General features: G+C 43.5%; 1 protein-coding gene across 1 annotated transcript in view; it reads right to left on the reverse strand.

The window, feature by feature from the left end:
* The window catches only part of LOC134656572 (ankyrin repeat domain-containing protein 17), a 53,154-nt gene that overhangs the window by 11,033 nt on the left and 17,136 nt on the right, over positions 1-24,985 (reverse strand). The window contains exons 6-31 of the mRNA XM_063512132.1: positions 24,418-24,684; positions 23,506-23,659; positions 20,801-21,011; positions 19,737-19,950; positions 18,784-19,024; positions 17,801-18,001; positions 16,955-17,142; positions 16,467-16,554; positions 16,132-16,191; positions 14,663-14,754; positions 13,840-14,055; positions 12,852-12,977; positions 11,557-11,715; positions 10,766-10,902; positions 10,067-10,169; positions 9,225-9,443; positions 8,377-8,649; positions 7,683-7,851; positions 6,494-6,731; positions 6,003-6,135; positions 5,798-5,898; positions 5,458-5,686; positions 4,927-5,073; positions 4,136-4,252; positions 2,335-2,489; positions 1,054-1,215 (exon numbers count right to left, since the gene is read on the reverse strand). Of these exons, the coding sequence (XP_063368202.1) occupies positions 1,054-1,215; positions 2,335-2,489; positions 4,136-4,252; positions 4,927-5,073; positions 5,458-5,686; positions 5,798-5,898; positions 6,003-6,135; positions 6,494-6,731; positions 7,683-7,851; positions 8,377-8,649; positions 9,225-9,443; positions 10,067-10,169; positions 10,766-10,902; positions 11,557-11,715; positions 12,852-12,977; positions 13,840-14,055; positions 14,663-14,754; positions 16,132-16,191; positions 16,467-16,554; positions 16,955-17,142; positions 17,801-18,001; positions 18,784-19,024; positions 19,737-19,950; positions 20,801-21,011; positions 23,506-23,659; positions 24,418-24,684 (4,400 nt within the window). The remainder of the gene's footprint in view (positions 1-1,053; positions 1,216-2,334; positions 2,490-4,135; positions 4,253-4,926; positions 5,074-5,457; positions 5,687-5,797; positions 5,899-6,002; positions 6,136-6,493; positions 6,732-7,682; positions 7,852-8,376; positions 8,650-9,224; positions 9,444-10,066; positions 10,170-10,765; positions 10,903-11,556; positions 11,716-12,851; positions 12,978-13,839; positions 14,056-14,662; positions 14,755-16,131; positions 16,192-16,466; positions 16,555-16,954; positions 17,143-17,800; positions 18,002-18,783; positions 19,025-19,736; positions 19,951-20,800; positions 21,012-23,505; positions 23,660-24,417; positions 24,685-24,985) is intronic.

Here is a 24,985-nt window from a genome sequence, read left to right on the forward strand (position 1 = left end):
CGGCACCGTTTTCGGAGGAATCCAAAGCTTTAGCGCGGCAGCCAAATGACCTGCATAACTGCAATGTCGTCAAATAAATTTTGCAGTTTCTATAAAGATGACTGTCAGGCTGTTTAGATATTTACAACAATTATGAAAGGTGAATGATGGTCATAAAGCATTACTGAGTTATAGGTGCAGGGCATTGAATAATGTGCAACTACAACATGCAAATGTAATAACCAACTTTTTTGCAATCAATGAATACATCGTCCCAAATTAACTTATAGTCAAATGGTTATTTGGTGACAACCATTTGGCTTCACGAGCGTAGCGATAAAATTTAACTCATCACATGACAATGGTCGAAAATTTATCTCATTTACTAATACTGTTACCGTTTGGACTACTCGCAGCAATCAAAACACATGCTTCAAACTAAAACACTATATTGTAACATGCAAATACAGTAGTATCCATATATGATTCGACACTTTAAGCACTAGTAAATTTAAGGAGAGATTGTTTAGAATAATGATGGTCAAAGATGTGAGCTAGATGATTGCGATGAAAAGAACGCGGGTATTTCGTAGTATTCGTACACACCAAAGCATTTTGACATGTTTTAACGACGACGACGTCGGATCATTTTATTCGTAGAGTCTACCAAGCCACTGTTCTAATATTGTTAAGCTCAGGGGAGATCTTCAATCGGATTAATGTTATACACAATAAAAACCATTTTGAAAGTGGGCGTAGCATAAGCTTGACAGAGTCTACAAATAACATAAACTGAAATAAGGCAATATTTGTGAACAATAGATTTTTTACGTTTTTAGGGTCTTTCAATTTCCTGACTAAGCAGCATATGAATATTTGCGAATATGCGTGAAAGAAAAACGCAATTATTCCGAAAAAAGTACGAATCGAGACTAAATAATTCGTAAATTCGAAATTGTCCCAAGGGATAATAGATCAGTGTTGCCTTTTTTGAGTTTACATGTCCGCGATTTGCCCTCGTGTAGTGTTAAATAGTGTATCGCTAGTGCGCGTCGCCCGCGCATGATAACTTACTGGTGCGTGGCGTGCGTCTTTTTGTTTTTGTCAGTCGGGTCAATGTCCTCTTTCTCGGCCGTAAACCGCGAGGATTCGAACACTTGACTCTTTCTAGAGCTACTGCCGTATTTGTTTACGTTCTGTACTGTTATGCTCTTAGGGATATCCTCTTCGGGTTTTCTGGAAGAATAATATTTATCGTGAAGCCTACTAAATATGTTAACACTCTATCGATTCCTTAATTATGTCATGAATTCTGCTTTTTTGGTCAATTATATATATTGTTTCAGATTCATATTTGTAGTTACAAAATCAATCAAATCAGACACGATTATTACTTTAGACATACAACGTGATATTGCCTAATATAAACACGCATATAACTAATGTTAAATATTTATGCAAGTACTGCGCGGAAATCATAGCGTGGCGTCGAGTTTTGCTCATGAGTGTTCTAAGAACGGACAGCGACATTAGTTTCTGCTGAACCGACAATATTTCAAGCATTTATAAATTCCACAGAATCGCAACCACTACAGGCATGCAGCATTGTATTACTGGCAACAAACACCTCAACCAAAACACTTCATTATTGCTATGGGGGTTCCTTTGTATCAGCAAATTACAGGCGTTCAATCTACCGAAGCCATATACCAGTTGTGCCTACAGATTAACACTCCGGTTAGCTAAGTCATATCAGAGTATTGTTATAATTTAATTAATAGCTTAGTATTTCGGCAATACCAGACAGAAGCAGATACACGATGAGCGCAAAAAGATGACAAATTGGCAATTTTAATTGGCATTAGTCGCGTGATGAAGCTGATCATGTGTAACCTACTGGTGTCTGTACTGCCTTGAGGTTACTGTTATTGCAAATCGGCATGACATAAAACAGCATAGTTTAACTTTATCGCCTATCCAGTAGCTGTCAGTCCAACATGATGACTATAAAAACATGTGAGATACAGAATAATAATTAAAAAAAAAAACAACGGGTTGCACTCCAGGAGTGCCGGCAGAAGTGAAAACTCAATGACATTGTAACAGTTTTTCGATCAGGTCACGTGTCCGTGTTACGAAGTGTCTTTACGCTCTCGCGAGTTTAACATTTTTTTCCCCCATCACAAAAAGTGCACAGCGCCACTAAAGAAGTTTTCACTTCAAAACTAGAGACCCATAATTTGTTGGACTAGCAACCCAAAACAAATGCCTCGTTTGCGCTATACGGTTGGTTTCTTCTCGCGATAGAAATGTAATCGTTCCTTCTGTAGTGATAGTAACGTGGCATGCACTCACTTGTCCTTTTTCTCGGGTGGCCGCCGCTCGGGCAGCAGCGCCGGTTTGACCGGCGTGGCCGGCGGGCTGGGAGCGACGTTTTCTTTCTCCTGTTTCTTGTCTGGTTTAGGAGTGCTCTCTTTTTCTGGTTTACTCTCTATTTGCTTGGGTTTAGGCTAAAGAAAAATTATAATTTGTATTTTCTTTTTCTAAATAATAAAAAAAAATCGTTATAAACCTAAAATAAGGGCACTGTTACATAAAAAAAACCGGCCAAGTGCGAGTCGGACTCGCGCACGGAGGGTTCCGCACCATCAACAAAACAGAGCAAAACAAGCAAAAAAACGGTCACCCATCCAAGTACTGACCGTGAAAATTTCAACTGTCTAGCTATCACGGTTCGTGAGATACAGCCTGGTGACAGACGGACGGACGGACGGACAGATGGACAGCGGAGTCTTAGTAATAGGGTCCCGTTTTTATCCTTTGGGTACGGAACCCTAAAAACTGAATTGAAAAAATCACATTTCAGACTGCCGACCAAATCATGAAGAGATTTGTTTTTGTAGGGTATCTAGTTATCTTGTTGTATTGTTTATTGATTTACTAAGCCTCCAGTAGTGATAATTACCACGACTGCTCCCCTAGTGCAGCGGTTCTCAAACTGTTTTTGGTGACGGAACCCTCGTCACTAATTCATCAGGGTTTAGGGAGAATTAAGGACCTAGCTCACAAGCACTCGCCAATAACAAAAATAAATAGTTATACGTTTTAAATGTAATTTTTTGAGGTTTGAGGACCCTGTTTGTTATAGTTCGGCTAAACAAGAGATATTTCGTCGTTGAGAATTCCAAATCCGTTGTGTTCGATTTTTGATTGACAAGTAGTTACCTAGCAACAAATTAATAAGGAATTAATTACTTTGATTAAAATCACGCACATACCGGATTTGGCATTCTCAACGACGATTTGGTAATATACAGGGTGGCCCATTTAGATCAGTCAGTATGGGAAAATCTGAAACTATAAGACATACGACGATCTCTTCTTAGGAACCATGTCATCGATTTTAGTAACAAGAAAAACTGCATTCATACATAAAAAAAAATGTGTACTCAGCTCGGGAATCGAACCCGGACGTTTTGAAAAAAAAAAAATATATCTAAAATTATTTCTATTTAGATATCGATTGTGTAGGTCTTAAGCAGTAAATGTTACTATGAAACATGATGTCTGAAATGAATAAAATGCATTGTATTCATATCCTTTAATTTATTTTAAGTATGTTTTCGAAATGGCCACCATTTTTTTCAATACATTTTACATGAAAAAAATTTAAATGTATGAATGCAGTTTTTCTTGTTACTAAAATCGATGACATGGTTCCTAACATGAATCTAGTATAACTGGATTGGGCATGAGTGGTGGGGATAACTGACAGAACGGGATAGTCTTATGTATCTTTCAGTAGGAGTAGCAGCGAAAGCGCTATTATTGTTTGTCCTTGTCACAGTCTCACATCTTGTTTTATTCCCCACCGTAAATTGACCACCATGATTGGTCGAATTCATTTGTTGCCCAGCATAACAAATAAATTCGACCAATCATAGTGGCGCAATGCGACGCTATGATTGGTCGAATTTATATGTTTTGTCCCTCACGGAGGCACGCGTAGACCACTTCTATAGGATGCTACCTTCTATGGTTCCTAAGAAGAGATCGTCGTATGTCTTATAGTTTCCGATTTTCCCATACTGACCGATCTAAATGGGCCACCCTGTATATGATAGTGAGGTAGCAGGGGTAGGTGTAGACGACTCACTTTGTCGGGGTGTTTGGAGGGCGGGGCGGGCGGGGGCGCTTTCTCGTCTTTCCTCTTCTTCTTGGTCTTGGCGCTCGGGGCCGGCGGCGCCTTCACGTCCGAGGAGGAGCATGAGCCCTGCACACCACCGGACCAATGTAAGCCTCCTTTACTCTTAGGCCCACTTGCACCATCCCACTAACCCGGGGTTAAGCGGTTAAACCATTAACCTAGTGTCAAATTGTACTGGTAACCATGGTAACTCCAGGTTTAACCGGTTAACTCCGAGTTAGTGGAATGGTGCAAGTGGGCCTTACACATATATTATTATTTAAAGTTATCTTTTATATCTTAATACTGTTGGAAAAGATTTCTTGCCAGAATCATAGAGAAAAAAATACATAGAGTGCTCACTCCATACATCAGTTCAGACTATTAATTTCAGTGTCTACATCTAGCATCGAGTAGTGGAACTATCAGTACTGCTACTTGACAATAGATGTAGCACCGACCGGAAAGTCTTATCTCAACAGCATAAGACTTTCCAGTCGGTGCTACATCTATTGTCAAGTAGCAGTACTGATAGTTCCGCTACTCGATGCTAGATGCTAATAGTCTTTTTGGTACTAAAACTGATGTATGGAGTGAGCACTATGTATTTTTTTCTCTATGCCAGAATACTCTCAACTACATTTTACATTATTACTAAAAAACTATAAAATTATATTGCAGACAAAAACCCTGTATAAATGTTACAACAGTTAGGGCCAGTTGCACCTACCACACTATACAATCAAGTTTATAATGTGTACCTGCGAGTTGGCGTCGATGCCGGAGTCGCCCTCTTCCTTGGCCTGCGGCTCATCGTCGGGCTCGCCGCCCTCGGAGCACTCGCCCAGTGCCTTCTCAGAGTATAACGAGTTCTTGTCGTTTTCCGCTTGGAGCTTGCGCCGCTCCTCCTGTCAAAGACAATTACATATATAAAGATAAGGAAATCGAAATCACATTATTAATCATTCGAATTTCTTCCAATTAAAAAAAAACAAGCTATTTCTCATTTTAGCATCGACTTAACCCCTCGTATGCGGCCTGTCAAGCTCGGCGTGCTCCTCGAGCAGGATGGTCGCGTTCTGGTTGGACACGAGTAGCTGTGGACACTGACCATGATGGTGACCTTCTTCGCCATCTTCTTCTTGCGCTCCTCGAGCAGGATGGTCGCGTTCTGGTTGGACACGAGTAGCTGTGGACACTGACCATGATGGTGACCTTCTTCGCCATCTTCTTGCGCTCCTCGAGCAGGATGGTCGCGTTCTGGTTGGACACGAGTAGCTGTGGACACTGACCATGATGGTGACCTTCTTCTCCATCTTCTTCTTCTTCTTGCGCTCGCGGCGGCGCGCGGCGGCCTGGCGGCGGGACTCCTCGCGGCAGCGCTCGGCGTCGAGCTCCTCGAGCAGGATGGTCGCGTTCTGGTTGGCGCGCGCCGCCTGCGTCTCCTTCGCCGCGCGGATCGCGCGCACGCACTCTTGGCATTTCTCTAACAGCTCCTTGTCCGATATTGTGCAGATGTACCTTGGAAAAGAAAGTTACCCCGGCTATAATATAATCGGAAGCCGGCACTTTACAAGACCTTTGACTCTAGCAGTTTCACTTCTACGCAGTTCAATTTTATGCTTAACTCACCTCGTCATTTCCTGGTCAGAGGGGAACTGCGTGACGACACCGACCATCCACTTGACCACTTTAGTGTGGCCCTTTCGGAAGGCGGCCATCAGGCACGATACCTGCAAGACAACAAGGATAGTCAACCATGTTAATGACACCCGTAATTGGCAACATTTTTGAAATTGAAGCATTCTTTTTTGTTTATATCAGCATAATCATTTACCTTTCTATTGTCTTGTGAATCAATGTCCGCGCCGGCCGCGTATAGCATTTCGACGACGGCGAGGTGACCGCCGTTAGCGGCCAGCCAGAGGGGGGAGTTGCCTTTCTTGTTTTTCACTTCCACCGCTGCTCGCCTACGAATTTAAACCACATTCAAATTCTGCTTACTTTACATTAGCAGCAATAAGCATCACTATTTCTTGACTGCCTCATCCTGTTACAAATGACAAGTAAATAATGTATATAAAATATCATATATTAACACGTTTCGTCACATTAGTCATCCCAAACAATTTTTACTTTTCAATTGGTGTTTATCAATATACGATTGCCGTCTCGGCTATGTTCCCTGAACTTTTATTAGGATGGTATTCCACCGGTCCAATGTGTATTTGCGTCTCATATTTTGCTTAATGAGAGAGTGAAACGCAATGCACATTGGATCAAGAAATTGCCTCCTTAGTCGATCTTCCCCCTACAAACAGGGCTCACCTCTGCAGAAGCAGCTCGACGAACTTGGTGTGGCCCTTGTCGGCGGCGATGGTGAGCGCGGTGTCGCGCGAGGAAGGCACGGGCGGCGCGTTCACGTCGGCGCCCTTGTCCAGCAGCACGCGGCCCACCTCCACGTAGCCGCCGCTGGCCGCCTCCATCAGCGGGGTCAGACCGGTCTTCGCGCGGTGCTCCACGTTCGCCTTGCGGTCTAGGAGCAGGCTCACGACCTCGTGCCGCCCTGTCCGAGTACACGGGGGCAAGTTAATACACTGATGTAACATACAATAGGTAATCTACTATTACAATACTTTGTATCGCGTTAGCCAAGTTCACTAGCTTTGGAAGTTTACATAGTGCATTTTTAGTTTTGTCCGCATTACGCGAGACATAACTTGTTTGGGCTAGGACCAGGTGAGACGATGAGCCGTAAGAGGCGGTGGTCGAACGCGTTTCAAGGTACATCCAAACTGCACACACTCGTCGAGAGCCTCTCGCCGGGAGTCTCGGCACCGCTCCGATCCGAGTGTGAGCAGCATGTTCACACTCGTTCTCGGCTAGTCTCGGGGTCTCTCGGCGAGTGTGTACAGCCCGCATCTGAGCCTTTAAAGCTTTGGATTCCTCCGAAAATGGTGCCGTCATATGACGGCCGCTATATAGCGTTGAATGACGTCACTAGAACGTTGTCTATGTAAACAAGATGGCGCGGTTTCCTAGACGGCGTTGATTGTCAACGTAACGTAAAATGACGGCCGTCATGACGGTGTCGATAGTTTCGAGAACGTTTTATTAGATAGCGGTGACGCCATTTTGAATAAATAACACGAGATTTGAATAAATGATTCCGTACTACGATTATTTTCCTCTTCTGATGATATTTCATCCTCCAAGTAAATTATAGATGGTCAAAGAAATCTTGTCAGTAGAAAAAAGCGCGAAATTCAAATTTTCTATGCGACGTTATCCCTTCGCGCCTACATTTTTCAAATTTGCCGCTTTGACCTTGGTGGCTGACGGTGTGTTATGACGCCGTGGTACTTTCCACATGTTGTCACCGTAAAGACGGCCGTCTTTTGCGGCCGCTATATGACGGCACCGCTTTCGGAGGAATCCAAAGCTTAAGCTCGGTCAGTGTCAATCGAACTACTTGAGATGAAGATGGAATGAAAGTTGACCAGTTACGGTGCGATACCTTGGAAGCAAGCGAGCGTGAGCGCGGTGTTGCGGTTGGTTTCGATCTGCGCGTTGATGTCGGAGCCGCAGTCCAGCAGCAGGCGCACGGCGGCCGTGTGCCCGTTCATCGCCGCCAACATTAGCGGTGAGATGCCGAGCTTCGAGCCCGTGCGGGAGTTTATCTCCGCCTGATGATAACAATTAAAAAGTTAGTAACTTGTTTGTAATTATCAAAGCGACAACGATTTATATAGATATTCAGGTTTTGTTTTACCCATAATATGTAATGCTGATGCGTTCTATAAAACGAAGTGCATTTATTACTGGCAACGTCAAGAAGTGCGGCAACTAACTTGAAAACCTAACGCGCGTCAAATACGTTCTTTTTTTTTTCTTTAAATAAAAACGCATTTACGTGTGTTAGGATAGTATTCCACGTATCCAATTTATTTGTCCAATGTGTATTGCGTCTCACATTTTGCTTAACGAGAGAGTGATACGCAATGACATTGAAGAAATAAATTGGACAGGTGGAAACAACCCACCCTTAATGCCATAATTTTGTAAAAAAAAGAAGGTGTACATTTGTAAATCCTAAAATAAATTCCACATAACTATACATTTACCATGTTTAGTGTCTTTTATAATATAAAATCTTCGGTAGTCAAATAAATGATTAATACACGTAAATAAATGTTTGAACTAGTACGCACCTGGTGGTGTAAGAGCAGCCTGATGATGTTGACGTAGCCGCCGGACGCGGCCAGCGAGAGGGGTGTGTAGTCGGAGACGTTCCTGTGCTCCTTGTTGGCGCCGCGGCTGAGGATGAGCTCCACCACCTCGTAGCGGCCGCCCGAGCACGCCAGCGACAGCGGCGTGTCCTTCGTCCGCTCCGACTGCGCCTCGATGTCCGCGCCGTGGTTCAGGAGGATCTCCACGATCTTCTCGTGTCCCGCGGTCGCCGCTAGGATGAGAGGAGTGAAGCCCTAGGGAACAAAACAACTTTACGATACCTGCAACAGTTTATTTTACAGAAGATTTTTAAAAAGGAGGCAGAGTATAAATCACAAACATAACATGGAATTCCGAATGTACAAAGGAATTGAAACCGCTCCAGACATTGATTCTAAGGGCTGGTTTAGACGGCGTGCGAACTCGCATGCGATTTTAGTTACATTGCGGACTGTTGGTTAAGCTTTGGTTTCCTCCGATAGCGGTGCCGTCATATAGCGGCCGTCTCCATACAAATACTACGACATCCATATTTAGCCGTATTATTTAGTATGGAGACGGCCGCTATATGACGGCACCGCTTATGCTTTGGTTTCCTCCGATAGCGGTGCCGTCATATAGCGGCCGTCTCCATACAAATACTACGACACCCATATTTAGCCGTATTATTTAGTATGGAGACGGCCGCTATATGACGGCACCGCTATCGGAGGAAACCAAAGCTTTACCTAGGAAAACCGATCTTTACGTCCAATTCAACCGACCAATCAAAACCCGCAATGTAATGAAACTAGCATCGTCTAAATGGGCCCTAAGAAGTGTAGAGTACCTTCTTGTCCCGGTGCTCGATGTCGGCGCCGCGGCTGAGCAGCAGCTCGACGAGGTCCTCGTGCCCGCCGGCGCAGGCGAGCGTGAGCGCGGTGTCGTGGTTGGAGTCGGTCTCGCCGTCCACGTCCATGGCGGAGTAGGCGGCGGGCGCGGGCTGCGGCGGCGTGGCCGTGCCGAACGCGTCGCCGCCGCGCGCGCGCGACCCGCCCGAGAACCGCCCCTGAGGAAGACGCATTGTGTTACTATACTGGATCAACCAAATCTTGTCAGTAGTAAAAGGCGGCAAATTGAAAAACCGCGGATTAGCAACACTGTGTTCGAATAATTCCAAAATCGCGTGTCATCTGTGTGTTATCTGTGGAATGTGGATCGTGAATGACAGCCATCATGTTATTGTTTACATTCTGAATCGTTTCTATTTCAAGAGAAATTTCTGCTGTCACCATTAAATACCAAGATTATGCATGACCTCAAGCAAAGCTAAGGTGCCTACAATGTACAATCATGCTCGTTGACGGTAAACATTACTAAAATTTGAGGTTAATGATTATTCACTCGAACTGACGTATGAAGGGCGGAAAAATAAACACGTTTTGGTTCGATGTACATTGCTGCTTTTTTTAGCACAATTCTGCTCTTTTGAGTGTTACCCTACTTTAATTTGCAGTACATTGGTACTGACAAGATTTGCTTGACGCACTATAGTATCGAAACTACGACACGACATGTACCATCACAATATCACTATTCAACTTTCCATTCGACAGTCAGGCATCGTAAGAGATGTCGATGGACATTATTTTCGGTCCGTGGCACTCGTCAAACAGGTCTTTGAGTGTGTACCTTTTTCTTGACTCCAGTGGTGGGGTGCTCCCGCTTAGAGTGGGGTTGGGCGGGCTGGGTTTGCGTCACCGCGGGCGTGTGCGGCGGCACGAACGTGGCCGACCTGCATAACATAATTCATGTCAGAATCCAAGTACCCGAGAATAGGATAAGTAACCAAAAGTGCTACTCTTTCCTTGATTTAGTTCAATAGGGATGATGACACATGTTGAATTTTATAACAAAATCTGGTATACAATAGATAGCAAACGAGCTATTTATCACAATAATGTGGATATTAAAATAAAATGTTGAAAAATTACAAAATTACAGGACCTGAAAGTTTCAAAATTTAAGTTTTTTTTTAACTTCCAAAACGATAAACAAATTCGATTCCTTACATTTCATCCAAAAAAATATTGTATTGCAACTATATACATAAACGCAATATTTCACCGACAAAAACGCAATTTTCTTGTTTTGTCCATACTACTTACAAGATGGGCGATGACGTCACGGCCTCTGGCCGTTTTGTATAGGGCGTTTCCCGAGTGAAGTGCGACTGTCGGACTTTGACTACAATTTCTGACTTTTGTGTTACTTTAATGCAATGGGTCCCATATAGACATTTGATCCTAAAAACAAACCCGATCGATTGATACCATAAAAAAAAATTAGTCATGTAGCCTATTGTTATTCGTGTAATTTGATAGTTCTCACCGGTAGTCGTCGGCGGGCTGGGACGGCTGCGCGTGCGCCGGCTGGGGGAACTGCGGCTCGCGCTCCGCGGGCTCGTGCTCCAGCGTGGGGTCCAGCGGCGAGATGCCGCGCACGCGGTACTGGCAGCCGTTGCTGACCTGTACAAGTAGTTGCTCGTGTTGTAGTTGGACATTCATTAAATACGGTGACACACACCCGTAGTGTCCTCCGGACGCGGTAGCGCGTCGGCAGAAAAGTTACCTTTTACAGGTTTTTGCCATTTCCAAATGCTGGGAATTAATTATTTATTATCTATATATATAAACGCGAAAGACCTGACTGACTTAAATCAACACACAGCCCAAACCGCTGGGAGTAGAAAGTCCAAATTTGGCAAGTAGGTTCCTTATAAGGTCTAGGGGTCCACTAAGAAAGGATTTTTCAAAATTCATCCCCTAAAGGAGTGAAATGGGGGTCGAAAATTAAAAAAAAAAACTCTCCTGCGCGTGCGAAGCTGCGGGCAAAAACGACATCGAACATGACATGTTTTCGGATTCACTTTCTGCGAAGGTAAACAATCATTTCTAACGCAGAACTTTTGTCTCGTGTAAACTAAGCATCAAATATTGAAACAATAATATATTCTACCACTTTTTGTGCCTCTAATGCCGATTGTACGTGTGGTTTGAAAATATCTGATATAAACAGCAGCACTACTAATGGTACATCGGTGGACCTTATTACAAAGGCATAAAGTCCACCGATGCACAGCTGACAGTGTGGGCGATGGTACAGCCATATTGGCTACTGACCGCCTGGTCGCCGTGGTGGTGGTGGTGCGGCCGGGCCCAGTCTGCGCCGAGCGCCTGCTCGGCCACGGCGAGCAACTGCCGCGCCTGCCGCTCCTCACCCTCCTCCTCCGCCTCCGCGCACTTGCTCGAGAAGATCTCGTGCGACTTCTGCTGCATAACCTGCAACCGTCCACGCATCACGACGAGAATATTACATGTTATCTGACTAGGGATGTGAGCGAGTGCGCCAACGGTTATCCCGAAGATCCGAATACTTTGTGACCAAAATAATTAATTACGGATCAATCAAGAACTGCGATGCCGATGAACTGCGGATTTACTTAAAAGCGTCCTAGTTGTTTAGTCTATTCAAACCACTGGCACGATTAATTACTTAGGATGTGCTCACAAACTTTGACTAATATATACAAACTGATCAAAAATGGACAAAACAAGTCTAAAGCTTTGGATTCCTCCGAAAACGGTGCCGTCATATGACGGCCGTCATATAGCGGCAGCAAAAGCCGGCCGTCTTTACGGTGGCGACATGTGGAAAGTACCACGGCGTCATAACACACCGTCATCCACCAAGGTCAAAGCGGCAAATTTGAAAAACGTAGGCGCGATGGGATAACTTCCCATAGAAAATTTGAATTTCGCGCCTTTTCCTACTGACAAGATTTGCTTGATCATCTATAATTTACTTGGAGGATAAAATATCATCAGAAGAGGAAAATAATCGTAGTACGGAATCATTTATTCAAATCTCGTGTCATTTATTCAAAATGGCGTCACCGCTATCTAATAAAATGTTCACGAAACTATCGACAAGGTCATGACGGCCGTCATCTTACGTTACGTTGACAATCAACGTAACGTAACGCCGTCTAGGAAACCGCGCCATCTTGTTTACATAGACAACGTTCTAGTGACGTCAGTCAACGCTATATAGCGGCCGTAATATGACGGCACCGTTTTCGGAGGAATCCAAAGCTTTAAGGTCAACTTTATTTTAACGTCAAACGTATTTATTGCTAAAATCTACTAAATTAAGGGCCAGTTGCACCAACCACATTTGATAGACTGATCAACGTCAGCCGGCGCGCCCCGGCGCTTTACTATGAAACTTTCCATACCATAAAAATTTAGCGAACTCTTTAATGATATGAACAGTTTGGTGCAACCGACCCTAAGTGGCTCCTTCAAAAAGTTTTAAAAATAGGTGACAGTCAATGAATGGAGTTGCAGTCGATAGAAGGAGTTGCAGTCGATAGAAGCAGCTGCTCGTGTCGTAAGATAGTGTTGTAGAGAATAACCTGCAGCACCAGCGAGCGCAGCTCGTTGGGCGGCAGCGCCACGAGCGAGGGCACCTCGCGCTGCAGGTACGCCAGCACCGCGCCCAGCTCGCGCGCCTCCACCGCGCCGCAGCCTTCCGCGCCCGCCTGCAGTAACAACCACATTCAATATATATCACATGCTACTAATAGGCTACATGACTAATTTTCATTTATGGTATCAATCGATCGGGTTTGTTTTTAGGATCAAATGTCTATAAGGGACCCATTGCATTAAAGTAACACAAAAGTCAGAAATTGTAGTCAAAGGCCGACAGCCGCACTTCACTCGCGAAACGCCCTATACAAAACGGCCAGAGGCCGTGACGTCAAGGTCTCTGGGAACTTATCTTGTAGTATGGACAAAACAAGAAAATTGCGTTTTTGTCGGTGAAATATTGCGTTTATGTATATAGTTGTTTACAATATTTTTTTGGATGAAATGTAAGGAATCGAATGGTACCCTTACTTTTATCGTTTTTGGAAGTTAAAAAAAAACTTAAATTTAGAAACTTTCAGGTCCTGTATTTTTGTAATTTTTCAATATTTTATTTTAATATCCACATTATTGTGATAAATTGCTCGTTTGCTATCTATTTTACTAGATTTTGTTATAAAATTCAACATGTGTCATCATCCCTATTACATCAGCGGCTGCCGGCTGACCACTGTATCGCTTCGGCCACAAAACCTCGCGGGTAACATCGCATTTAAAGTTAACTCCTGCTCCTTTTGCAGGTCCCTCGATGAAATACTAGACAATACTGCCGTTGTGGAATCGAAGAGTGAACGTTTAATGCTCTTGGTGCTTGACTCGGCGCTGCTGATGCCGCTCCCGCTATACGTTCTTTTGATTTCCATATAACTACAGTGCTTAAAGATCCGATTACATATTAGCGCCCATTTTCCCAACTAATGAAAATTAACATGTAAATAAAACAATATATTAACGACATAACAAGACACGTACCTGTGGCGCATACGCTTCAGGCCTCTGCAGTTCCTGCGAATACTGCTGAAGGGGTTGGGGTTGTTGGGGTTGCAGCTGTTTCTTCTGCTGCGTCGGTTGTGGCTGCTGCTGCGGTTGCTGCTGTTGCTGCGTTTGTTGTTGCTGCTGTTGTTGTTGGACCTGCTGCGCTGCCAACTGTTGGAGCTGTTGTTGTTGTAACTCCTGTAGTTGCTGTTGCTAGAAAAAATTAAAATAATGACCCATCTCGAATTATGTATGTCCTCTTTACGCATTCAAAGATCTACATATATGTGTTAGGTACTCCTAAGTGATGTTAAAATAAACCTGCGTTCTAAATATTACCGTCTAGATTATTACTGTGATTTAGCTACACTCCGACTATAATTATATGATTTTCTATCATAATCCAACATTTTTTTACAGGAGTATATACGTGAACAACTGACATACTTCAGTAATATGTTGACCGAGCTTTCGGAGCGCGTCCATGCGTAGAAACTTGCAACCGAACTTGGCACATTTACGCGCCGGCTTCATTCGCGGCCGTTCTTGTATTGGATCGCTCTAGAAGGTAATCGATTTTTCTTCTATCTCAATGATATTACGGCTAACTACTAGTTATAATTATCACATTGCAGGGGGCGTAGGGATACAGGCCGCTAGGCGACTTCTAAGTACTTCACTCGTGCAAAGCCGGTTGTCAAAATGAATACTTTATTTATTATGAGCTGATTCGTACCTGCAAACATTTTTAAAAACAGTTGGTGCCAAGCAATGTTGATTGTAAAGGAAAGAAAAACTGTGTACGTAAAATAATACTGACCTGGGTAAGGTTAGGCGCGAGCTGCTGCGTGGGGAATATCTGCTGCGGCGGCGGGTAGGGCGGCGTGGTAGGTCGGTACACGGTCGTCACACCTGCGAGGATACAACCATCTTTTATACTGAACTGCTACTGTGAAAATTACGTTAAGCTAAGCTTTTAAAGTTTAATTTGAAAACTTCGGCCCAATAAGGATTGGCAACAAACAATTTAAAGGTTACAACGAAGATATGTATTCAAAAAACGATGCTCTATTACAAAATCGAGATATTATTAAACTGTTCATTACTTTGTGTTTTTAGCTAAAAAGCTGTGCTTTATTTCATGAAGACTTTACCAAGCTACGGGGATGAAGTGGAAAACATAAAACCCATTATTAGACAGCGTCTCATTGGGGGATATCTCTCATAGTATCCATCACCTATTTCATCCGTTTTTACGTAAGTTTTTTATACCCACTAAATCCATTTCCAGAATTAATCAATTTTGTTAATTGCACTAAAAATACGTACAAAATGTCTTACATGAATGTAGAAAGTGTACAATCTTGGTCAATGCTTGTACATGTAGTTTAAAGGTAATATTAATGCCAGATTGAGTTATTTATTATTATTAGGATTAGGACTATGTGAAGAATGCACAGACAAGACATCCTCTAGACTGAGCATAGTAACGCTACCCCATCTGCCACTTATACGGTAGTTTTACTCCATCTTCGAGTCAATCCCGTGCCGTGATTGGTCCGTGTCTTTGAACGGACCAATCACGGCACGGGATTCGCTCACCTCGGCCCCCCGCACCCCCGTATTTTTGGCAGCATCGGTTTCATGAAATAATTGCTCTAAACTCCGTCTAGAGGATTCCTAGTCTATGGAAGAATGTTATGGAAGTTATATATGGCAGGTTTCACAAGATTGTAGAATGTTTCAGTGCACATATTAGATGACGTTAGCTAGTCAAACAAAACACAAAAGCGAACGAATGGAAATTACTGCAATCAAATTATGGACATACCAAATAAAGAAGGAAACCATTAGACAAACATCTTCATGTCAAACCAAATCATGACAGTCGGAAATAATTAATGCATTGAATGCTAAAACGACATAAAATGATACTTATGTAAATAAATCAGGGTAAAATGTAGAAATGCAAAAATAAGTCATATATTTTTGCACTATCCTGATCTATCCAAACCACGCCCCAATTTTATTGCTTTATTACATCATCCGTCATACAGAGAAATAATCATATTAGCAGCATACATTGCCAATTAACGTACACATGTAATATATTGAACAACGAAACTTTACTGTGGCATTATTTCTCTTGTTCTAAAGATGATTTAGACGTTGCCAGTCGCTGGTGCCTGTGAGCATTGACTAAATGTACTTTAACGAAGATGCCTGAATAAGATCGGTTCGTGTGGTGCATAGGCGGGTGTGGATGTTATTGTCGGGTGAGTAACTTGCCTTGTGCGCAGAACTGTAGGTCCAACGCGTGGAGTGCAGACGTCGCGAGCGTCGGGGGACCTTTACAACAACATATCAAGCCTGTATATGCTTGTTCGGTGTGCTTAAATTATTCGTTCCGCAGTGTTTATTGACTTTCGGTAATAAATAATCTCTGTCTATACCTGACAGGTTTCAGTTCCATACATATTTAACAGGCTGTCCGTCCTTTGTGGGGATTATTGAAACTACATATAAAAAAAAAACTATTTTCTGTAGTTTCTGTAGCAAAATTGAAATATGCGAAACATTGTAGCCTATTGGAGCCACTACGTTAGTTAACACTTTGTACTAACCGGTGTTATCGGCTAATTCGAGCAGGCTCCTTTCAGTCTCTGGCAGTGCTTCGTTGCGAGCCTGACTCGCCAGCGCTTCAGTCGTCCTCTGAAACACATTAACGGGTTAATATTTATAATTGTTTTCATAGATAATATATTTAGGTGCCTATAAGATTGCTTGATAAGATTGAGACCACTAAAACAGGACTAAGTCAAAGCGAAATAACATCTTAGCATATCAAGGTTATGTTACGTGACTCTCAAACAGATGACCAGTTTTTTTAAGTACATAGAGAGCCTTGATATAGAATATATATAGAGTGATTTCAGCTATGAATGAAAAATAATGTAATTTCGGATCGGTTGGCTGGTATTGCTCCAGTCGGTTGGTGCAGAAGGTGTAGAGTCAGAGCAGGCTAGTTTCACAGCAAGTACTAGCTGAGTACGGCACCAGTATGGGATATATGTATGGCTGTGAGAGGCGCTGCTGTCCTGCGTGTACGCACCGGGTCGTCCTGGATGTCGGGCGGCGGCGGCAGGTGGTGGTCGGGGTGGGGCGGCGCGGCGCGCTGCTTGCGCGCGCACTTGTGCTTGCCGCCCGCCGCGCCCGCGCCCGCAGCCGCACCCGCACCAGCGCCCGAACCCGCGCCGGCAGGGGCGCCGCTGCCGTCAACTTTCGCTGACATGCGCCAACCTGCAAATAAGAAACATTGTAGTCAATTTAAGCACACTTGCACCTTCCTACTGACCCGGGGTTAACCGGTTAAACCGTTAACCCAGTGTCAATAACTCTCCATTTCCTATCTCTGGGGCATTGACCCCTGGCATCATGGGCGGCACAGCAATATAATTATGTGCGTGCTGTAGAAATAGAAAATCCGCCTGTGTACGAAATTCTTCGTGCACGACATCCTTATTTTATTAATGAGTGTTATTTACAAATATAAAATGTGACTAAAGGAGAGTCTCGGTTATGTGCCGGATAGAAGTCTCGGTTATGTGCCGGATAGAAGTTTCGGTTTTGTGGCGTAGTATCAGCTTGCCAGTAACTGTGACGGGGACAGAGCAATTGCCAAGTACACGTTACGTTAAAATTAGACCCTGCCAAGAGGAACTTAAAATTCATTACTTTTTCTTTTCGACGGACTTTTCTCGTTCTCTTTGTTCAAACGAAATATATATCTAACGCTAGCGTATATTTCTTGCACATCAATAGAGATTGTTCTCGTACTTTTGACGTGGACATAGCGTCCGACTGGGTCGGCGGCCACCTCGGACGAGAGCTGGTGGCGGCCGCGCCGGGATCTTCTTACACGTCCGATTTTCGCATATTGATAGAAACGTTTAGTTACCTTCGATGTAGGCGTGGGCCATGACGGGGTCGGCGGCCATCTCGGGCGGCAGCTGCGGCAGGTGCGCGGGGTGTGCGGGGTGTGCGGGCAGCAGCGCGCGCTGGGTCGCGTGCTGGCCCGGCGCCGGCACGTGCTGCAGGCCCAGCGCCGCCGCCTGCGCCGCGCTCAGCCCGCTGCTGTCCTCCGCGCCCGCACTGACGGCTCCCGAGTTGGCGCCGGCCACACCTGCACACAATGATATTATATAACCATACGTTATACTCATACTTGAGGAACACAAAAATTACTTCCATATTTATTTCTGTGCCTAAGAAGAAATTTATAATTTTTGATTAATTTTCTCATTCCATCCATCTTTGTTACACTCGTTGTTACCCATAAGGTCGTCTCTTTCTCTTTCGGTGTGTCGGAGCTCGTTAGCACGTGCACATTTCTCGCTTGTTCAGCCGCGTCTAAAGGCAACTTGTCCAATTTGTCACAAGTTAAGCGCTTCAATTTTGGAACGCCTATAACCTATCTTGAGTTATAAATCATTGCCTGCACACACAGCTATTTACTACTAAACTAGGAATCCCATCTAACTCATTTTTTCAGCGGTCCAACTGCGGCCGCGGCACGAATGCGTCGCGATAGTAGGTATAGGTATCGCGCGCGAGATTTAGGTGCTCCCCGTATTTTTTCATTGTTTTAATAATAAAGCCAATTTATAAGTCGCCGTGTCCATTTATTAGCCGATATACCGCACCCTTGTATCTACAATCTTACATAACATTTAAAAGTTTCGCGTTTTGAACACATTTAAAACCAGGTCTATCACAAATTTACTTTGTTACCTTTACTTCCGACGTTTCGACACAGGTTACACTGGTCGAGGTCGCGACTAACTGACAAAGCTCCACTATCTTACTAAATAAAAACTTGACAATGCGACTGGATACATAATGCTCTCTATTTATTGAGTATGAATAAAAAATAAATCTTACAATCACCTGTCTCACTCCTGGAGAGCATGACGGAGTGCGGGTAGTCGAGCAGCAGCTGCACGACGGCGGTGTGGCCGCCCTTGGCCGCCTCGATGAGCGTGGTGGAGTTGTCCTTGAGCTTGCGGAACGGGTCCGCGTCGCACGCCAGCAGGAACTTCACCACGTCCGCGTGCCCGCCCGCGCACGCCAGGGAGAGGGGGGTGTGGTCGCCGTTCGCCGTTACACGGTTCACGTCGGCACCCTGTGCAAATACATTCGCGCATAAATTTTTTTTTTTTCATGTTTGACGATCCTTTTGTGGAATTCTTAATTTAATTTAATTTGTGTTTAATTTGATTTGTATAATAATCCAATATTCTTATGGAATAATAACATCAATAAATTGCTCTGATAATTAGCTTAAGATAATTTATAAGTATGTTACGATTCATAAGTGCTTGTTGCTAGGCCTACATGAATAAAGTATATTTTGACTTGACTTGACATTCGATTTGGGCTTACTTTCCTTCCTGTCATTTATTCAAATAGGTGGGTTTATAATCGCGCGGCAGCGTGCTCGTGTACATTTTAAGGCTTAAAACGCACTGCGGTTAATTTCATGCGGTATATATCAGTCTAATTTCTTGCGGTTTCGTCTTTCAAGTGCGTGCGCTTATGAAAGATGCGGTTTTGAAACCGTAAAAAATGATCGCAGTGCGTTCTAAAGCCTTAGTGAGCACATTTGCTTCAACCTACAAGGCAAATTTCTTCTCTTCAAACAGTAGCCTACAAGGCAAATTTTACCGGTAGAAGTTTCGCGGGCGGCAAAAAAAACAAGTAGCGCCTTTTAATTTCGCGTCCGTATTTCACAGAAGGGTTGCTCGATAAGCGGCGTTGTTGACAGTACTAACCGAGGTGGCACTCAAATGAAGTTGCGAACATTCCCAATATGAGTGACGGTAAATAAGCCATACCTTGCCCACTAGGAACTGCACGGTGCAGACGTGTCCGGCGCGGCAGGCCTTCATGAGCGGCGTGCGGCCGCCCTCGCTCTCGTGCTCGAGCTCGGCGCCGGCGCGCAGCAGCAGGTCGGCCACGTCCGTGTGCCCGTTCTCGCACGCGTACGTCAGCGCCGTGTCGCCCGTCTGCGTCTGGGCGTGCACGTCCGCGCCCGCGTTCAGCAGGTACCTGGGGTACAACAATCCAATTAACTATATGTACTTCCAACAGGGTGATCTAACACGCGACGTGCTCAAGATTTAACTAGCATACTATTTTTAACGGGCGGCGTTTCGCATAAAAATTAACCAAGGCATAGTAGTAGTGGCAGCAGTCTAATAAAAGTAAAAATATATATAGGTATGTATAAATGTCGTCGGCGCCATACATATTGATGTGGAAGTAAAGCTTTGGATTCCTCCAAAAACGGTGCCGTCATATAGCGGCCGCAAAAGACGGCCGTCATTACGGTGGCGACATGTGGAAAGTACCACGGCGTCATAACACACCGTCATCCACCAAGGTCAAAGCGGCAAATTTGAAAAACGTAGGCGCGATGGGATAACTTCCCATAGAAAATTTGAATTTCGCGCCTTTTTCTACTGACAAGATTTGCTTGATCATCTATAATTTACTTGGAGGATAAAATATCATCAAAAGAGGAAAATAATCGTAGTACGGAATCATTTATTCAAATCTCGTGTCATTTATTCAAAATGGCGTCACCGCTATCTAATAAAACGTTCACGAAACTATCGACACCGTCATGACGGCCGTCATCTTACGTTACGTTGACAATCAACGCAACGTAACGCCGTCTAGGAAACCGCGCCATCTTGTTTACATAGACAACGTTCTAGTGACGTCAGTCAACGCTATATAGCGGCCGTAATATGACGGCACCGTTTTCGGAGCAATCCAAAGCTTAAGCGACCCCGTAAAGGATCGATCGAAGCACGAGAACATCAGCTCCTTATCCTGCGTTTCTTCGGTCTGCGTCTTGATGGCGCCCTGATTGGATACCAAGTTAGTGACTCACCGCACTAGCTCGAGGTGCCCCTCCTGGCTGGCTTCCATAAGAGGTGTGGAGGCGCCTAGTTCTGCGTCGGCGCCCGCCTTGATGAGGAAGTCGGCCACCTCGAGGAAGCCGCCGCAGCACGCGAGCGTCAGCGCCGTCTCCTGCGTCTCGTCCGTCTGCGCGTTGATGGCGGCGCCCTGCCCGAGCAGGAGTGCTACCATCTCCTCGTGACCTGATAACAACATACGTGTTTTAATACAGAACAGAAACATTACAGAAAAAAAACAGATATTTAACTCGTCTATTTACAGTCAATATCTTTCAAAATCAATAATATCAAGAATATAAAATATTCTTTAGTCAGAATTTACATACATATGTATTATGAGTAACAAAACCTCTTTTTTTTGTATTTCGGTTTTAAAACAATTGTTATGGTTGTTATAAGATATAAGATAAAATAAGATACCTACATATATTGACAAAATTGTACTAATTTTAATATTGTGATAGGTACTCTTATATTTTAGTTTTATTATTATTTTTCTCTTTGTTTATTGTTGTATGCACAAATAGCTCTGTTTTACTCTGTAGAAAACAATTTGATTTAACATGATGTTAAAATATTTTCATTAAGGAAACTGTAAGTCTAGTTTTAAGAAAAATTTTCAGTGTTATATATAACTATAAAAGACTGTTTCTTGAACAAATAAATAAAATAAAATTGAATGTGCACAGTGTGCTTTAATAGTAGTTTATGTGACTGTACATAATGAAGGGCATTAAACACGAGTGTGGGTTTAAGAAACGAACGAAGTGAGTTTCTTAAAAGGATCACACGAGTGTTTTAATGCCTAATTATGTACAGTTACATACACTACTTTATCTACCCACATATCATAAGCCTTCATGATGCATTCAGGAGCCGCATATTATGACCGGCATCGCGGTGTTGTTCAGGGCCACTAACAATAATTATTAGTAAAATAAAACAGAAAACAAATGCGAAAATGAAAAAATTGATTTAGAAGAATAATTATTATTTACCTACAGTTTGGATGGTGCAATTATTATAATTCACTTGCCCAGCTCGGACAGAAGTATGTTCCTTTGTATTGTTTCCTTGACTTAGCTGGTAATAAGTCATTTATAACGTTATTTGCTTTGTCACGGATATCAGGAGGCGTCGCCGAAATATCTATATCATCTTGATCGCTCATTTTATTCAACAAATTGAACAATTTTATGCAACAAAACAAATTTTAGCCTGTAATGGCAGTATTGAAAAGTTTTCTGGCAGCTGTCATAGTTTTTTTTTAATTCAGAGACAAACTAGAGTCGGCCCCAACTAGAGACAAACCAAAGAAAGTCTGCAGCGCAATAATTTGACATCGAATTAAAAAACTACATATGGCAATGTTTTTTAAGCAGTCAGTAAACGTCATGCACTATGGTATGTGTTTGTCAAAATCGTTTAAATATTCATTGTGTTTTGTGATGAACGGAATAAACATGGTGAAACCTTACAAAACCGGCGTGCGGGAGTTACTTTTCCGCATGACGAATAATTTTACACTTGTAAAATGTCAGCACGAGGCGATTCAAGCTGAAAAACGACAATGTTTACAAAATTTGGAGTTGATGACGGGTAAGTGGAATGAAACATCTTAATACTTCACCATATGTACCTACTTAGATAATATAATATTGGTTTAGACTAAGGTTTCACAGCAAATTGAACACACCTAATAGGTATAGGCATACTTATGAACTTCCTCTAACATTTCGAGAAACTCATTGGTACTAGCCGGGTTTTGAGCTCGAACCCACAACCTCCATGCTTATGCTCACGGCATGGGTACCTAGACCTACTAGTTAAAGCTAAAATTAATTTTTAATATATGTTTATTGTTTTAATGGTTTATTTCGTTTTTCCGAAAACTTTAGTTCGCAAATTGCAGGCAATTTCTCTGTCAATCTAATTACGCCTTAATGGGAGTAAAAGAGAAAGATGCTCGCATATTGAGAACTTCGGTGTTCGCGGTAGGCCCTCTGTACCTATTTACCGCCGTCGCGGATATTACAAAAGCTTATTAATTTTGATGAAGCCAAATGTCACATTCTCCCAATATTATTTATCAATATTAGTATATGTCTACATATTAATAGTGACATCTATTGTTGGAATGAAATTTATTTTACCATAAAAATTAAGCTGTGCATACAGCTTAATTTTTTCATAGACGGTAAATATGGTAGAAATTTCACAAGTATCAAGACTATTTAATCCATTTTCTGTGGTGTTGTCGCATACTGATTTTTAAAAACTACTTTTAATCTAGCGCTGCAGACTTTCTTTGGTTTGTCTCTATCATATCGTTCGATATCTTACTTACGTGCGACATTTGTCAAATTTGTTTGAAAATTAACAATTCATTTCGAACTAAACGTCATCTCGACTGATATTAGAATAGAGGTCAAATCAAATTTCTTTGTTTTTCAAAGATGTTCGAAATTTGAATGCATAATATTATCGAAATCGATGTTATTATTTAGCAATAATAACATTGTTACAGATAAGAAATTTGTTCTAACAAAACAGTATATTTTTATGGTGGTCATAATGTGTGGTTCTTGGACGCATCATGGAGGGTTTATGACATTTGGGTAGATAAACTTTTTTTTTTATCAACATAAACCATGTTATTTTGTAAGCGAGTACCCACCCTCCCTGGCGGCCTCCATGAGCGGCGTGTACCCCTCGTCGTTGACCTCCTCGATGTTGGCGCCGCGCTCCAGCAGCAGCATGGCCAGCTCCACGTGCCCGCCGCACGCCGCCAGCGTCAGCGGCGACTCGAAGCTGTCCGTGGGCATGTTCACCTGGCGGCCGATAAACAAAGCCAGTCACATTGAGAATTAGAAGCCTGCAAAGTTACTTGGCCACGATTTTAAAAAAGGAAGGTTTTTAGGTTCTTGATGAGGACGATTCCTAAAGGCCCGTCTCCATATTGCGCGGCAAACTATCGAACATTGGCTCGCGAGGCAGCCGCGCGCAATGGATACCCACCCTCGCGAGCCAACCCGGTATCCATTGCGCGCGGCTGCCTCGCGAGCCAATGTTCGATAGTTTGCCGCGCAATATGGAGACAGGCCTTAATAGCATCTTAATGGCAGGAGAGCTGAAGTTTTTTTACACACACGTCAGAGTCGCTCTATTACGAAACAATGCTAAACATCTCGTTTCCATCAGGCCATTTTCCTCTCTTTTAGCTCTATAACCTAACAGCGCTATAGCGACCCGACGACAATCGATACCTTGGGTAACTATGTGCAAATAAAGTTATAAGCCCCAAGGGTTTGTTCAGTTGTTTCTTGCCAAGATAACTAATATAATATAATTATACATAAACATATTACATCGCCAGAGAATTTAAGTGCGTTGAAATAAAACATAACTCACTGAACTAACCTTGGCACCCGAGTTTAGCAGCAACGTCGCGGCCTCCACTTCACCGTCCATACTTCTATCAGCGTCCGTTTGGTCTCGCGGTTGGCCTCCGAGACTTACAGGAACCGCACCATGTCGAGGTGACCCTTGTAGCAGGCGAGCGTTAGCGGACTCTCAACTAGTTACTCACTGAACTAACCTGTGCACCCGAGTCGAGCAGCAGCCTCGCGACCTCGACGTGGCCGTCCATGCTGGCCTCCATCAGCGCCGTGTGCATCTCGTCGGTCTTGTGCTCGCGGTCGGCGCCCGCGGCCAGCAGGAACCGCACCATGTCGAGGTGGCCCTTGTAGCAGGCGAGGGTTAGCGCGGACTCTTTGAACTCGTTCGAGTGGGTGTTGATGCCGGCACCGTGCTTTAGGAGGATCTTGGCGACGCCCACGTGACCAGCCGATGCGGCCTGTTGGACGAAACATCGGAATTTGGTTAGCAACCTGAGTAAGATAGACAAAATATTAGTCTAATTATGTTCACACGAGTTCACGGCCGCTGCCTAAATGAATCCGTGATATTATAAGCAGGTGGCTGGCAGATTTGGCATTGCAGTTGGATATAAGTATTTTCAGGCAGTGATTAAGTTATGAAAACTTTTCAACTGAAGGAATTTCTCATTGCGTTCATAGGCATGGTGATTCACAGAGCTTGAAATATTAGCACCTTTATGTTATAGAGGACACATGATTAGAGCGGTTACCTTGACC

The sequence above is a fragment of the Cydia amplana genome, chromosome 2 (genome assembly GCF_948474715.1).
Source record: "Cydia amplana chromosome 2, ilCydAmpl1.1, whole genome shotgun sequence".
Lineage (NCBI taxonomy): Eukaryota > Metazoa > Arthropoda > Insecta > Lepidoptera > Tortricidae > Cydia > Cydia amplana.